This window comes from Ricinus communis, chromosome 5 (assembly GCF_019578655.1).
Source record: "Ricinus communis isolate WT05 ecotype wild-type chromosome 5, ASM1957865v1, whole genome shotgun sequence".
Lineage (NCBI taxonomy): Eukaryota > Viridiplantae > Streptophyta > Magnoliopsida > Malpighiales > Euphorbiaceae > Ricinus > Ricinus communis.
In genome coordinates this window covers 12,078,599-12,094,751 of record NC_063260.1, presented here as the reverse complement: position 1 = coordinate 12,094,751, position 16,153 = coordinate 12,078,599, and the positions used below count along the sequence as shown (strand labels likewise).

The 16,153-nt window shown below is 37.3% G+C and overlaps 1 protein-coding gene across 2 annotated transcripts; it reads left to right on the top strand.

The window, feature by feature from the left end:
* Positions 1-273: 273 nt before the first annotated feature.
* Positions 274-15,812, top strand: LOC8283262 (kinesin-like protein KIN-12F). 2 transcript variants are annotated; one of them, XM_015720994.3, is made up of 38 exons: positions 277-611; positions 704-1,385; positions 1,749-1,904; positions 1,989-2,072; positions 2,840-2,959; positions 3,438-3,551; positions 3,635-3,727; positions 3,839-3,999; positions 4,085-4,159; positions 4,279-4,366; positions 4,457-4,515; positions 4,617-4,680; positions 4,772-4,837; positions 4,921-5,106; positions 5,411-5,515; positions 5,612-5,847; positions 5,963-6,032; positions 6,113-6,178; positions 6,357-6,401; positions 6,494-6,573; positions 6,703-6,769; positions 6,980-8,677; positions 8,791-9,201; positions 9,523-12,261; positions 12,437-12,544; positions 12,738-12,859; positions 12,963-13,050; positions 13,169-13,243; positions 13,322-13,564; positions 13,647-13,745; positions 13,913-13,987; positions 14,073-14,134; positions 14,222-14,333; positions 14,470-14,580; positions 14,735-14,905; positions 14,992-15,057; positions 15,171-15,290; positions 15,430-15,812. In XM_015720994.3, exons 2-38 carry the CDS (start codon positions 705-707, stop codon positions 15,568-15,570), a joined length of 9,057 nt encoding a protein of 3,018 aa, XP_015576480.2. In that variant the 5' UTR covers positions 277-611; position 704; the 3' UTR covers positions 15,571-15,812. The 2 variants fall into 2 exon arrangements, 1 of the variants encoding a protein (XP_015576480.2); XR_003079454.2 differs by lacking the exons at positions 13,322-13,564; positions 13,647-13,745; positions 13,913-13,987; ... (5 more) ...; positions 15,171-15,290; positions 15,430-15,812 and having other exon boundaries at positions 274-611; positions 12,738-12,830.
* The last annotated feature ends 341 nt before the right edge of the window (positions 15,813-16,153 follow it).

Below are 16,153 nucleotides of genomic sequence, written 5' to 3'. Positions count from 1 at the left end.
AACTTCAAAAATAGGTGTGTTTATATGGACCCCAGTAGCCAGGCCCGGCCCTCGATCAAAATGAAGAACTGTTGCGCCGACCCGGATCCGACCCTCAACATTCACCCAGCCGTACTCAATAGCCACGTAGGCAATGCAAGTATAGCCGTTAAAATTTGAATATTAGACATAATAATTAATAGAGCAATAGTACCCCTGTAATTTACTTATTTGACCAAAAAGCCCCTCCCGAATTTCAAATCCCAAAACCGCGACACTCTCACTCCCCGTTCACTTTGAAATCTATACTCAATCTCACCCGTTCATTCTCACCCTCGCCTTTTCTCTCAATTCAAACTTCACACACACTTTTATCTTTTTGTAACACTGAACAGAAAGAGAAAGACAACAACTCAACAAAAGAGTGAGCCAGCGAGAGAGAGAGAGAGAGAGAGAGAGAGAGAGATGTTTCCCGGAATTGAAATCCAGTAGTTTCTCAGTATTCGTTTTCCACTAGAAACCCTAAAGAAAAAGTAAACAAACAAAATCAAAATCCAGCTGAGATCAACTAGTCAAGAAAAGATTTTACTCAAACGAAATCTACAGATTTTGTTCTTCAATTCCACTTTCAGGTTTTATCTCTCTAATTCAATTTTCAGTTTTAGCTGCCAAAACTTGAAATCTATTATTTATTAACTAATTCTTTTTTTGTTACATTTATCAGGATGTTGAGAGATTTCAAATTCCTGCGTCGAAATTCTGGGAAACAAAATGAAGAAATTGAGAATGTACCTATAAACCCTAGAGATTCATTTGTGAGTAGTCAAACCAGCGTTGACTCATCATCATCATATAGGCCACCATTAAACACAATTCAAGACCCTAGATTTGAACAAGAAGCTAGCTTAGCAACTCGAGCTAGAATTGACAGAACCCCAACAAAATCTAAACCTAAAAATGCTGACTCCACTTTGCCTCTCCGTACTCCAGATAAGCATGGTAAACACCGATTCGGTTGGGCTCAGAGGAATAGTAACGAACCTAACTCCAATCACAGTGATGAAGTGAGGACTGATATGAATAATTATTTGAGTCGAGGGGGTTCGATGACTAGTATGACTCCAAGGTCGACAAGGACAATAGGGAGGGCTAATTCCGGTTATTCTGAGAGTAATTCTACGCAAAGTACACCTACTAAGAGTGTTTCTAAGCCTCCCGTGAGTTCAGGGTTTCGGAATAAGCTTGATGGGAGTAATGGAGGTGGTCGTGGAGGGAATTTTGCTGCGCTGTACAGAGGGGTTCCGGTTTCTGGTGGTGGTTTGATTAGCACTGTTGTTAATTCTGTTGACGTGCCTCATTTTGATCTTAAAGAAGATCCATCATTTTGGATGGATCATAGTGTACAGGTGAGTTTATGTTTTTAGGTCTGATTTGTTGCATTGTTTTTTTTTTTTTTTTTGCTTAATTAGGAGATAGCGTTATCAAAGAGTTATAGTAGAGAACTGCAAAAGTGGCATTATAGGTGTCGGTTTGTAATTTTAAATAATGTTTTAAGTTTGGTATGGCCTAGTATCTAGAAGAAGGTGAATTCTGAGGAATGTTTAAGAGGAATGATGGTGCATTGACTGTAGAGTTTGCTGGTAATGTTTGCAAGATTCGAATTTTGCATTCAGCTTGGTTGCTGTAACTTTTGCTTTCTGTTTTCCCTTTTCTTTTCTTTTTGAATGGATACTTTGCAAGTTATGCTGATGATGATTGACTTAATCTAGGTTCTTATACGTGTGCGTCCTCTCAATAGCATGGAGAAAAGTATCCACGGGTACAACAGATGCTTGAAACAAGAAAGTGCCCAAAGTTTAACTTGGATTGGGCAACCAGAAACTCGCTTCACATTTGATCATGTAGCATGCGAAACAGTAGATCAGGTCAGAATAGAAAAATGAATTTAGTTGATTTATTAGTTGATGCATTTTTAGAATTTAAGAAATGTTATAAATTGTCATTTGCAGGAAATGCTTTTTAGGATGGCTTGTCTCCCAATGGTTGAGAATTGCTTATCTGGATATAATAGCTGTATGTTTGCTTATGGTCAGGTAATTTCAAAACTATAGTATGCTTTTGACATCATTTATGTTGCTTTTACTTGAGATTCCTCAAGTCTAATTACTGGTCGTAAGTAGGCTAACTATGCATAACGGTACAGAAAGTGGTAACTTAAAACGCACTTCCTTTTAGCATATATTCTCTTAACTTTATCTTTTTATGTAACTTGCATAAATGATGCAATAAATACAATGCTATTTACTTTGAGAATGCAGTCTTTCTACATAAACAGGATCCATCGATAATAATTATGTTTTTGCTTTTCTTCTTCTAAGAGAGCGCTTTCTTCTTTTATGCACATATGTCTAAGTTAAATATCAATGTGATGGAAGACAGGAAGACTCGGATTTCTCCAGCGTGTCTCTTAAGTTCCATAAGGTGTACAAGGAATAGTTTCATATGCATTTTAAAGACAGTTCTACTTTAAGGGTTTCTCAGATATCGTATATAGTTTCTAGCTGTCTTTGCGAGTGGATAAACAAATAAGCATCATCCATCTTTTTGGATCCTCTTGTCCCTTACTTCGTTCTTATGGTTAGCTTTTACTCTTCTCACTGCATCAAGAATGACCATTTTTGTCCCATTTGTTTCACTAACTGGAAAGTTTATGAAATGCAAGCAAAGTAGCTAAATACCCAAGACTCTCTAAAATTGCGATGCTCTAGGATAGTACTCTTGAAACTACAATCCCAATAGTATCTTTTGTGGGGTATATGAATACATATCGACATAATTTAACAAGTTCAAGATCATGCAGACTGGAAGCGGGAAGACATACACAATGCTCGGTGAAATTGATGATTTAGAAGTCAGGCCCAGCCCACATCGTGGAATGACACCAAGGATATTTGAATTTTTGTTCGCCAGGATTCAAGCTGTATGTACTCTTTTCCTGATATTTTCAATTTATCACTTGAATTTTGTATATAAGCATATAAAATTTTAGTCCATGTCATGTTTTGCTTACACGATGACCTGTGAAATACTAAAAGTTCTAGTTGTAGATTGAAGCGTGAATGATATACACCCTCCGTTCCAAAATGATAGTCATTTTTCCCTTTTCGGTCGTCCCAAATTACAATCTACTTTCCTTGTTAATTTGTTAGTTTAGTAAGTAATCGTCAAAAATAACCTTCATTAATAAATATAGATATCATCACAAGGATATTTTAAAATTGTAGGTTTTGTAGAAAGTTTAACAAGGATATTTCATAGAATTAGTGTTAAAAATTAATGACATTAAGTAAAAATAACCTATATTTCTTAGTCTACATGTAAATTGAAAATGGACTGTTTTTTTGAGATGGAGGGAGTAATCCTTAGGTTTTCAGATGTTTAACTTCATTTTATTGCAGGAAGAAGAAAGTCGGAGGGATGAAAGACTAAAATATAATTGCAAATGCTCTTTCTTAGAGATTTACAATGAACAAATTACTGACCTCCTTGATCCCTCATCTGCCAATTTGCTAGTAAGTTTAACAATTCTTTTGCAAGTAATTTAGCTATGACTGTTTAGAGATATTTTTACTTATGCTATTTTCTTGGTTTGTAGCTGAGAGAGGATGTCAAGAAGGGTGTCTATGTAGAAAATCTCTCAGAATTTGAAGTTCAAACTGTGGGCGATATTCTGAAGCTATTGACTCAGGTTAGCAATCCTTCATTACATCTTTATCCCTGTCTCCATCCTTTTTGTGTCATTGCTTATGTTCACATTGCAAGAATGTGTTCTAATAAGCAAAAACTTTGTTGCATATAGGGTTCTTTGAATAGAAAAGTTGCAGCAACGAATATGAATAGAGAGAGCAGTAGGTCACATAGTGTCTTTACATGCGTTATTGAAAGTAGGTGGGAAAAGGACTCCACAACTAACCTAAGGTTTGCTAGATTGAACCTGGTTGATCTTGCCGGTTCAGAAAGGTAAGTACATTGCTTTTGAAATTTGGTGAAATAAATATGATCTTATATTTTCATTCATGAATCACGATAATAATATCAAATACAGGCAGAAGAGTTCAGGTGCAGAAGGTGAGCGTCTAAAGGAAGCTGCAAATATTAACAAATCATTGTCCACATTAGGGTACTATATTTATTATCATATTCATCTGACAAGTATTAGTTCATGTTCTTTTTATTATGTGTTTTTATTTGGTTTATTGTCTTCTCTGTTAATAAAATGGACTTGAACTGCTATTGCAGTCATGTAATCATGATTCTAGTTGATGTGGCAAATGGCCGGCCAAGGCACATTCCTTACAGGGATTCAAGGCTGACCTTCCTTCTTCAGGTTAATTCTATTGCTGTCTCCCCACCCGCCCATTATGTTTCTCAGTCATGGCGTAATAAACTAATAATGCAAGTTACTAAAATGACACAGGACTCACTTGGTGGAAATTCGAAAACAATGATCATTGCTAATGTCAGCCCTTCTATCTGGTTGGTTTGCTTGTTTGAAACTGCTTTCTATAGTTTCAGTTTGCCAGTTGTTAAAACATTACGATGAGACGTTTATTTCTTTCAAATTCTACCTTTTGCAGCTGTGCAGCTGAAACACTTAACACACTAAAGTTTGCTCAGCGAGCAAAACTTATCCAGAACAATGTAAGCTTGTTTCTGGATATATGCACTATAGTTGACTTTCTTGAGTGGATGAATTTCATTAATTTATGGTATGAACTTTATTGTGGTATAGGCTGTGGTGAATGAAGATTCCACTGGGGATGTCATTGCGCTACAGCATCAAATACGGCTTCTTAAGGTGTGCCCTTAATTCTGACAACCATTTTTATCACTGTTTTACCAATAACTTGTACAGAAATGAATCAATCATTTGTGGAACAGGAGGAGCTCTCTCTCCTAAAACGTCAGAATGTCTCTAGGTCTTTGTCTTTTGATTCAACCGTCAAAGGTACAAGTCAAGTACAAGATGCTGCTTTCAGGGACAATATATACGAAACAGATCAACAGCAGGTCGATGGATTGCTTGGTTTTGAATCGAAAGGCATCGTTAGAATGTCTACTAAGCAGGTCTCCTTTTGCACTATGATAATTACCAAATAGCTATATGGTATTTACATAAAAATGGAACTAGTTTGATTCATATTTGTTATAGAACACAAAAAGCAGGAAGTGACATGATGAGGCACAGACATATGGTTCCTCATTTATAAATGTCCAAAGTGGAATATTGTGATTTAGTATGTCATTAAATTGTTCTCAGGATGTCTGTTATCCCTACCATGCTAAGTTGATATCAACCATACCCTAATTTTCCTCAATTTTTCTAGATTAAGTATGCATTGCATTTTACTGAAAAATGACGCTGAAACAGTTGAAATCTCTGGAGACAACACTTGCCGGTGCATTGAGAAGAGAGCAGATGGCTGAGACTTGCATCAAAAAACTTGAAGCTGAAATTGAGCAGCTGAATCGTTTGGTATTTTGCCTTTACTAATCGGTTAATCTGGTAGTGGTGTTTATGTCCTACCTTTTGCCTATTGAACTGTAAGCTATCTGGTGTTGACTACCTCAGGTTCGTCAAAGAGAGGAAGACACCAGGAGCACCAAAATGATGCTCCGATTTCGGGAAGACAAAATTCAAAGAATGGAGTCACTTCTTGGTGGTTCATTACCTCAAGATACTTATTTGCTTGAAGAGAATAGAGCACTCTGTGAAGAGATTCAGCTGCTTCAAGCTAAAGTGGATAAAAATCCAGAAGTAACGCGATTTGCATTGGAGAATATTAGACTTTTGGACCAACTTAGAAGGTAATTTTTCTTTGTTTTGTTTAAGGAATATAGTGATGAGGTTTTTGGCTTTCTTTTTTTCCTGAAAAACGGAAGATTATCTACTATTTACTGACTTTTCACTGTCTATCTATAGATTTCAAGAATTCTATGAAGAAGGGGAGAGAGAGATAATCTTGGATGAATTATCTAAACTTCGGGAGCAGGTATTTTTGAATTGGCAGCAACATCAGTATTTTGTCTCATTTGATTTGTTATATGAAACTAAAAAAGCTATCTTTTGCAGCTTATTCATTATCTTGATGGGAAATCTTTGCCGCATTGCTATCCAAAAGTAAATGGCCAACCACAGGTTTGTGTATCTATTATCTTATTTAATCTTCCTCGCTTCCCCTCTTTACAAACTTTAGTTGCTTCTGTTGCATTCTCCTTTAGCTGTCCTTTTTGTGGTGCCAAAATTTTGTACATGACACCAAGTATCTTTGCTTTTCTTACTGGTTGGAATATCCTTTTTTCCTTTTTTAACTCAGGATGCTACGTGCATTGCCAATGAAGACAGTTCCCTTCACTTAGAGGTTGCTTACTGCTTTCTTAAGACAGAATTGTTCCTCTTTGAAATTTATTAATACTTAATAAGCTCACTTTTCCCTTTTCTAAATTCTTTCAGCTAAAGACTGCCCTCAATGAATTAGAGGACTGCAGGCGTAACCTCAATTCTTGCTTAGAGGAGAACCAGAAACTAAGCAGGTAAGGAATCTCAATCCTGCTTTTTTCTGCGCTTTTTTTATATGTATTTCTATTCTAGCCAGAATCCCTCAATAGTTGCTTTGAGTTTTCTGCTTTACTGATGCATTTTTATTCTCTCATCTTTTGCAGAGAAATAAATAGTCTGCAATTAATGTTGGACAATCTGAATTCTACCACCCAGAATGAAACCATTAAGGTACTTCCATGTTTCGCACTTATAAATATAAAAGAACAAGAAGCTTGCATAAGAAGGATCATAACAAAAGGATGCACAATATTTCCATAGCATCACTACATATGACTAGCAGGATTGGGCTAAGCTATATGCATATACATACACACACTTGGTTTCTCCCTTGTGTTTATCCTGTGTCATGCATATGTTGAAGCCCGCTATCAATTTCAGGATTCTTCAGAAGCTCTAACTTCTGAACTTGGCCCACTTATGGAAGTTCAAAATGAGGCGGAGAGCATGCACGACTTTTCAACAATGAAGCATGCAGCAGAAATTTTGGATTTACAGCTGGAATTGGACATATTAAAGATGGTTCTCAAAGAAGAGAGATCATCTCGTGGTGAAGCAGAGGAAAGGACAACATGCTTGGGTAGAGAACTTGAGCTGGCCCAAGAAAGGCTTCTGTTTTTAAGCAGACAATGTGAAGATGCCACTCGGGAAATGAAGGAGGCAAAGTCAGTTGTTGAAGCCCTTGAGTCTGAGCAAACACTAGCAATAAATGAAATAGAAGACCTGAGAAAAAGCAGCAGTCATTATGTGGAGCTTTTGAGTGAAAAAGATCTTAAAATAACAGCTTTAACAGAGCAACTTTCTACAAAGGAATTCTTAGATTACCCATCTAACCAATCAAAGGGCGATGACTCCACATTACAGACAAAATTGAAGAGGATGCACGATTCCCTTGAGAAGGCCAAGAGACTGAATAAGTGGTACCAAAATGATCGCACCTTTCAGGCAACCAATGAAGAAGAAATGGATGCAATCCGTAGGCAGGCAGAAGGTGAAACTGCCGAGGTTATTGTCTGCATGCAGGAAGAACTATCCATTCTTCAGCAGCAGGTCCATGATTGCCATTCGAAAGAAATGGAGACTAAAAGGGCTGTGGTGCTTCTAGAAACTGAAATGAAGGAGCTGCAAGAAAAGTTGCATCTCTTAACTGAAGACAATGAACAGTTACATGGGAAGCTAAAGGGTAAAGAGGTAGAACTCAGAAAAGTATCTGATGAATGGGAATTTTTGGCCTGTGAGATGGAAGAAATTCTTGCAGATGGGCGAGATACACTTACAGACGCCTCTGATCAGCTTGACCTTATCTCCAGTACCTTTCCAGAGAAAAGAATTTGGATCTCTGAACAGGTTGGCAGGCTAGTAAGAATCATCTCTGAAAAGGAGTTGCTGATTGAAGAACTTGGCAAATGTTTAGAAGATGCAAACAATAAAAGAAATGATGTAGATTGCATGCTTAAGTCTTTGAGAGGAGCAGCACTAGTAATCAATGAAGCACATCAGCAGGAGTGCAATGAAAAGGAAAAAGAAATTATCCTACTGAATTCTCTGTTAAAAGCAAAAATATCTACCATCGCAGAGCTGGAGGACAAGGTAAAGGCGGCAGAATTTCATGCTAGTAAAGCATCAGTTTGTGCAACAGCTGCTTTTGTGATAGTGAATAGGCTATCAGAAGTGAATGTTAATAATCTTAATAAATTGAAGTACAAGGATGTCCAACTTGGTGAATCAACAAAATGTAATCAGAAGAAAGACGCCCTTCTAAATGTCCAGGCTGCTGCTATCAAAGAGGCAGAGGAAGAGAGCCAGTCTTTGAGAATGGAACTAGTAGATTTGAGAGAGACAAATTCTGAACTTCAACAGCGACTATTGATGGAGGAGAAACGTGCCAATGGTATGGAACAAAAGCTTGAAGCGCTTGAAGAGAATGACATTTTGAAGACAAGAGAGAAACTAACTGAGTTGCAAATTGGCGTATCCTCACTCAGGTCATGCATGAGCATTCCTTTAAAGCATGGCGTAAGTCCTGAAATGGATGAATCAGAGGGAACTTGTTTGCCTCTTAACAGCAGCGATGGACGGGTAAGCTAATGCTCTTACTTTCTGCTAAGCTGGTGTTCCTTTACATTTCTTTTATATTGCGGTTGTCTCTGACAGAAATTTGATTTAACTGGTATATCTGGACATTGTTGCAGACAGATGCTGGAGAGGACTTAAGATCTGATGTTCCTGATTGTGCTCTTCATATAAGCAACAGTTCATGCAGCACTTCCTGTGATAAAAAGTACGAGTTCATAAGGGCTTCCAAGAATGTGTGTCATCGAGATGTTACCGTTATTCTTCTCAAAAAGGAAATAGAGTCTGCCCTTGAAAGCTTGCAACAGGTGCAAATGGAGATGGCAAAACTGCGTTGTGAGAAAGAAGAATTATTGTTGTCTGAGAAGCGTAGTCAAGAGAGCTTGAAATGCTTCGTGCTTGCACTTCAAGCAGCTATAAGTAACTTTGAAAAGGAGTTTGAACAGAAAATAAATATTGTTAATCGCAAGCTACAAGCATTTGAACAAATAGTCCAAGAAGCTGGATCTTGTTGGTGCCAAACAAAAGAGGTAACTTGTCAGATTTTCTATACTTATTTTCTCAATTTTCTGCTGTAAGTCACTGCTAGTTTAGGTTCCCCATGGAGAATAACAAACCTGATAGGGATACAATTGAAATGATGTGTAAATAAAGAACCCACTGGTTTTTGTACATGCCTGCATTTTTACTTTTGCTTTTCCCAGTCAGATATAGCAGATTTACCTATCAGATATTTATCAGTCTTTTCATGGTAGCATTCTCTTTTTTCTTTTGCTGCCCATGAAATACATAATATTAAATATTTAGTTATCAACAGCTTAATCATTTCATTCTCAACAATTTCTATGCAGTTTCTTGAGATGGAAGTTGGTGATGCGAAGATAGTTGCAGCCCAAAAGGCAGCTGAAGCTTTTTGTATTCTTGCCAAATTTGAAGAGGCCCAAGATACCATGAAAGAAGCAGATATCATGATCAATGGACTGATTATAGCCAATGAAACAATGAAACTTGATATTGACAGACTGAAACAGGTAGAAGTTTCATTAACTAATGATAAGGATATACTGCTGAGTAAGGTTAGCAGCTTGCAATCTACCAATTCTGTCAAGGATCTGCAAGTTGAAGACCTTGAAAAGCAGTATGCCTTGAGCTTGATGGAAATGAATAAGCTGGTTATGGAGCTGGAGGGTATAATTTCACACGTCCAGTCTACTTTTCAGAAAAACTACATGTCTGTGGTGTGTGATTTTCATTCTGTTAAAACTCTGGTTTTAGACTCACGAAAGCTGGTGCGGACATGGCTTGAAGATGTCTGGTCTGAGATAATCGTGAAGGACTGTGCTGTATCAGTGCTACATCTCTGTCATATGGGCATATTGTTGGAAACAGTAACAGGACTGAATGCAGAAAATGGTTTGCTTCAACATGGCTTGTGTGAATCAAACACCATTATTGCTGGTCTGAGGGAGCATAATTCTAGGTCAAGTAGAGAGCTCCAGATGTGCAGAACTCTTAAGGGGAAACTACTGGCTGACATTAAGAACAGTTTTGATCGTATCTTAAGGAAAGAAGAGGAAACTGGGGAGCTTAATACCAGGATAACTACTTTTGAGAAAAAGATCTTTGACCTGCAGTTACAAGAGGAAATAATGTTACAGAGGTCTAATTACATGGGATCTCAGCTTTCTATTCTAATGAAAGATTTAGACTTCGGTAATAGAAACATTGAGTCCCTTCTTGGTCAAGAGAAAATGCTGAAAGACAATGAGGAGCTTCTAAATTCTCAGGCTGAGCTTTTTATGGTAGAATTATGCTCAAAAGACATTGAGTCACTTGTATTGGCAACACAGCTAGAAGAGATGTCTTTTAAGAAAGATGCAGCAAAGCGAGAGCATAATGAATGTGGTTCTATTCTTGAATCTGTAAAGGAACAAATGATTCTTTTAATGGTAGATGGAGAGTTGAAAGAAGCAGTTTTAATGGCTAAGGATGCTGAGATTGCTCTTCTTAAAGAAAAAGTTGCAGAAGCACTATGGGAGGCTCAATATTTACAGTCAAGAATTACAGAGATGGATGAGGTGAATGAGGCTCTTGAACTTGAAATTCATCTGCTGAAGGATGACGCTTGTTCAAATGATGCCTTGAAGGGTGAACTGGGTGAAGTTAAGGAAACTAAGGCAAGACTGATGAACCAGATTCAAGCACTTGAAACTGAATATGAAAAACTGCTAAAGGAGTTGAAAACCAAAGAAACAGCATTGGATTGTTCTTCCAGCCATATCTCTGTTCTTGATCAACAAAACCAGAAGTCGCAGATGGAAATTCGCCTGTTGGAAACTTCATCAAGCACACTTCAAACTGAGCTGGACGATAAAGATGCAGAACTCTGCAGGATGAGCTGGTTAGAAGAGGAAAACGAGTCACTTAAAGGTGAGATTTTGAAGTTGAAGACAGAGAATAATCTGGTTCTCAAAGATTTGGAGAAGAGGAGTTCTGAAATGGAATCATCTGTATGCCATATAAACATCACTGACATGGAAAATCAGAGGTTGCAAGATAAGATTTTCTCCTTGAACACTGTTATTGCTGGTCTAGAGTCTGATCTGAAAGTGAAAAATGCTGAAGTGAATGAACTCCTGCAATCTCAATCTGTTGCCATGGCAGATTTAAGCTCAAAAGGCCAGGATTTGCAAATATTTGTCGACAAAGTGAATACATTCAAGAATGAGAACATTAGTTTGAGAAATAAACTCAAGTCTCGTGATAAATTTATGCATGAGGCACTCATCAGTGCAAGCTTGAACTCTAAGAAGTCTGTTGATTCAGTGGAGAATGTGGGCATGGCTACTCATAGATTATTTAATGTACTGGAGAAAGAAGAAAACATGGTTGGAGACAAAATGTTTCAGGAGTTATGTGAAGCAATTGAGATGACATCTGAGTTCATAAAAGAAATCAATTGTTTGGAGTGCCAAGCTAAAGAGCTGATATCTGAAAACATGAGTGTTCATGCCGAGCTATTAAGGAAGGATGACATTATGAAAGGCTTATTGTTTGATTTGAGCCTGCTGCAAGAGTCTGCATCTAATTCCAAGGATCAAAAGGATAAGATTGAGGAAATGATGGCCTCCCTTGAGGCATTAGAAGATGAACTTGTTGCAAAGTCGAGTGAGCTTGATGAGGCTATTATACATAATCAGAAGCTTGAAGCTCAGTTGCAGGAGAAGATAGGAATTATCTCTGCTCTTGAGTTGGATTTTAAAAAGGAAAGCAAGTCTTTGGAAAAGTCTTCTTCTGAAAATCAGGAGCTGAGAACTCAAATTGAAGAGGCCTTAGCTGCAAGATATTCGCTTGAGGAGGAGTTAAATGAGAGAACTAATTTGACAGAGAGCTTGGAGATGGAACTCTCACAAATGGGCAATACTCTTGGTCAAATGAATGGTACAATTGAGTATTTACGGAGTGACTTAGATGAACTTACTACCGAGAGAGACCAGCTTAAAGTAGAGATCCATATTTTGAAAGAAAAGCTTGGAAACACACAGGCCTGGGCTGAAGAAAATGAAGCTATTGCATTGGAGGCACAACAGGCAAGTTCTGATTTTTGGCGCACATTGTAAACCCTCAAACAACTTGAATGGAATTGGCCTGCCTTGATATGGAGCCTTTTTTTCTCTTTTTTTCTGGCAGTTTATCATTCATGTTCTAATATACAGAGCATTCCTTGCAATCTTTCACAAGTCTAATTGGTTGAGTTAATGGCAGATAGCTGAATCCAAGAAGATATATGCTGAAGAAAAGGAAGCAGAGGTAAAGCTACTAGAGAGGTCCGTTGAAGAGCTAGAATGCACTGTTAATGTGCTGGAAAACAAGGTTGGAGAACCTGACTCGTCTGCATAAGTTTCAATAATGACTGTCTTGTTCATCCTCATTTATTAAATTAACTTTCAAGAAAAGTTTCTGAACTTATATACTTCTCTAACCTGTATTAAATTAACTTTCAAGAAAAGTTTCTGAACTTATATACTTCTCTAACCTGTATGTCTTCTATATGTACATTTGTTAGGTTGACATTCTTAAAGGAGAAGCTGATCGGCAAAGATTGCAAAGAGAGGAGATAGAAGATGAGCTTCATGCGCTAAATCATCAGATGCAGAATGTTAGAAGTGCTGACACTGACATGAAATGGTTTACATCAATTGTTTAGATTCATTATCTTCAATTGCGGTCTACTTGTGTAAATATTGACATGCTGCTTCAAATCACCAACATGATTTTGTTTTGCCTGCAGGCGTTTAGATGAGAAGGAGAAAAACCTTCAAGAAGCCCTGAAGCAGTTACAAATTCTTGAGAGGGATATAGCAGAAAAAGATGCAGAGGTGAAGTTCTTGTTTGTACTTCTACACTATGTTTTAACCTCGTCCTGTGCAGTCGAAAACTAAGTTTTAAATTCCAGTGTTTTCTAATAAGGTCTCAGAATTTGACTAAAATTTGCAGGTTGCCCAATGCAAGGAACACATATCTGAGTTAAATTTGCATGCAGAAGCTCAGGCTAGTGAATATAAGCAGAAGGTAAGCTGGGATTTGAAGTTTAAACTGCATTTTTTCTCTAATTCTTCATAGTTTCTGATTTGACAAACCTGGAAATAGTTCAAGTCCTTGGAAGCCATGGCTGAACAAGTAAAACCTGATGGCCATTTCTCCCACACTACAAATTCTTCATCAAACAAGTTGGAGAAAAATGCTGCCAAGTCTAGGGGATCTGGTTCCCCTTTTAAATGCATTGGATTGGGTTTGGCACAACAAATAAAATCTGAAAGGGATGAGGAGCTTAGTGCTGCTAGGTTGCGTATTGAAGAGCTAGAATCCCTAGCAGTATGTCGACAGAAAGAGGTAGGCTTTTGCAAATCCAAATCTCCGTTCATCTTCATGCCCCAGTAATCTTGTTATTAGATGTGCTTGTTCTTTTTTCCAGGTATTTGCACTGAATGCAAGATTAGCTGCTGCTGAGAGCATGACACATGATGTTATTCGAGATTTATTGGGAGTGAAGTTGGATATGACAAATTATGTGGTGAGCTACATAGTTCAAGTAGTCTATAAATAATATATAGCATAATCTATGGTATATGTTGCCATCCTGCTCTAGTGTCCGTTTAAACTAATAATTTTGGCACAAGTGATATGACCCATCCTTTTCATTGAGCCACTTTATATTTATGTTTTCCTTTGGTTTGGCAGTCACTGTTGGATAACCAGCAAGTGCAGAAGATAGCAGAGAAAGCTCAACTTTATAGCTCAGAACCTCAACCGAAGGTATTATGTTATGCTTTGAGGTGACAGTGAAGATAGCAGATAACTATTGGATATTCTATCTCAACAGCGTCCACTTTCCATACAGGAACAGCAGGAGGTTGTGAAGCTCAGAAAGCAGCTGAACGAGTTTATTGAGGAGAGGCGAGGGTAAGTTTATCTTGCTTCATTATTTTACCCTCCCAGAGGAGGAAAAAAATAAAATTGTGCAGCACGTTTATGATTTTCCACATTTAGGTGGCTAGAGGAAATTGATCGGAAACAGGCTGAGATGGTGGCAGCACAAATAGCATTGGAAAAACTTCGTCAAAGAGATCAGTTACTTAAAACTGAAAATGAAATGTTGAAGGTGAAAATTTTGAGTCTATAACTTGTATTTAATTTTTTAATGGATTTGATAGAGTTAAGCCACATACTGAAGGAGACATTTGCTTTTTCTCCTCCTTTCTGAAGGTATTTTCTCTTTGCTTGCCTAATCCATGCAGATGGAGAATGTAAATAACAAGAAGAGAGTGATAGAACTTGAAGGTGAAGTAAAGAAGCTGTCTGGCCAGCAAAACATCCAACAGCGGATCCATCACCATGCAAAAATCAAGGCAAGATTAAATCAATTAAATTTCTGAATTATAAGAAAATCAAAATTTGCTGAACTTTGTTTGGTGCATTCTGACACCAGCATGGCATCTGTAATTTCTCTGTTATTAATTCTCTTCCTAATCAAACTAAGGTGGATCTTGTTATATTCAACAGGAGGAGAACAACATGCTTAAAATTCAAAATGAAGATCTCAGTGCGAAGCTGAAACGGTCAGAGATCATGCTTTCACGGGTGAAGGAGGAACTTGCCCATTATCGTGCTTCCATTGGAAAAAGTTCCTACATAAACTTTGATGAGGAACAACAATTAATGAACAAACTGATAGTTAGTACAGAGAGAGAACCTTTATTGTGATTTAATCTATAACTATCTATCGTTGATGGCTAATCATGGAGCTGAATCTGCTGCAGGAAACTGAGGAGGACAGGACGCGAATAGCACAGAAGTTATTGGGCTTATGTACCAGTATTTTGAAGGTATGAACATAATGGTTATCCACTTTCAATAGCTTCATTCAGTCTTCATTTTCACTTCGAAATCAAAAGGCCATAACATCTAAAAAGTATTCCCATATTGTTGAAAATCTCAGGCAGCAGGAATAACAAAACCAGTATCCAATATAAGCCCTGTGGTGGCTGAAGAGGCACTTGAGCAGATGAAAAACAGAATCACTTCGCTAGAAAGAGAATGCCAAGATTTGACGTTTAAGGTAAGCACGCGCATTCGGATTGTGTTGTTGTCTTTTTGGATTTCTCATTTCTGGCAAATGCAGATTGTGAACACTACCCGGTACCTGAGAATACATATCAATGAAGGAAATTAATAAGTCTTAAATTTCTTATTCACAGAATAGAATTACCAATGAAAGAATTCGGTTGTCCGAGTTAATGCCTCAAGCATCGCCTTTAAGCAACTCAAGGACGAATGAGAACTGTCAAACTACTCCAAGAAGGAGCCAAAGTTCTTTTCTTTCTGCTTTAGACAGGTAGCAGCACTAAGCTGTCTGAAAAAGAAGAATGGATATTTTAGCTTTTTGCTAGCGATCGTAACAACAGATAGAAGTCAAGCTTGGATGCGCTCATTTATCTGGTTTTCCATTGGAGTTTCTGGTTCAGCTGTATATCATACCGTTTCTCTCGAGCTGTATATCAATTCTTTTTGTTGTTGTGCAGTATTTACATGTAAATAACTAAATATAATATATAATTCAATGAAAATTGATACTTGTTCACTTTCTTTTCTTTATGCTTCATGATCGAATGTTATTTACGAGCTTTTAAATAAATAAATTGTTATTTATCACAATATCATCGTTTGAAATTGAGAATTTCATAATTTTTTTTTTCTCGTTCTAAACTTAGAAGTTTTAATGGGAAGTTTTTCTGTCTAATAAGTTGCGTAAACCCAGTGTTATTCCTCAAATGCTACGTTGTTTCATCTTCATTCCTCAAACTTATTCATTTCCTTTTCCTTATGCTTTATGATCGAATGTTATTTACGAACTTTTAAATAAATAAATAAATAAATAAATCGTTATTTATTACAATATCATCATATTTGAAATTGAGAATT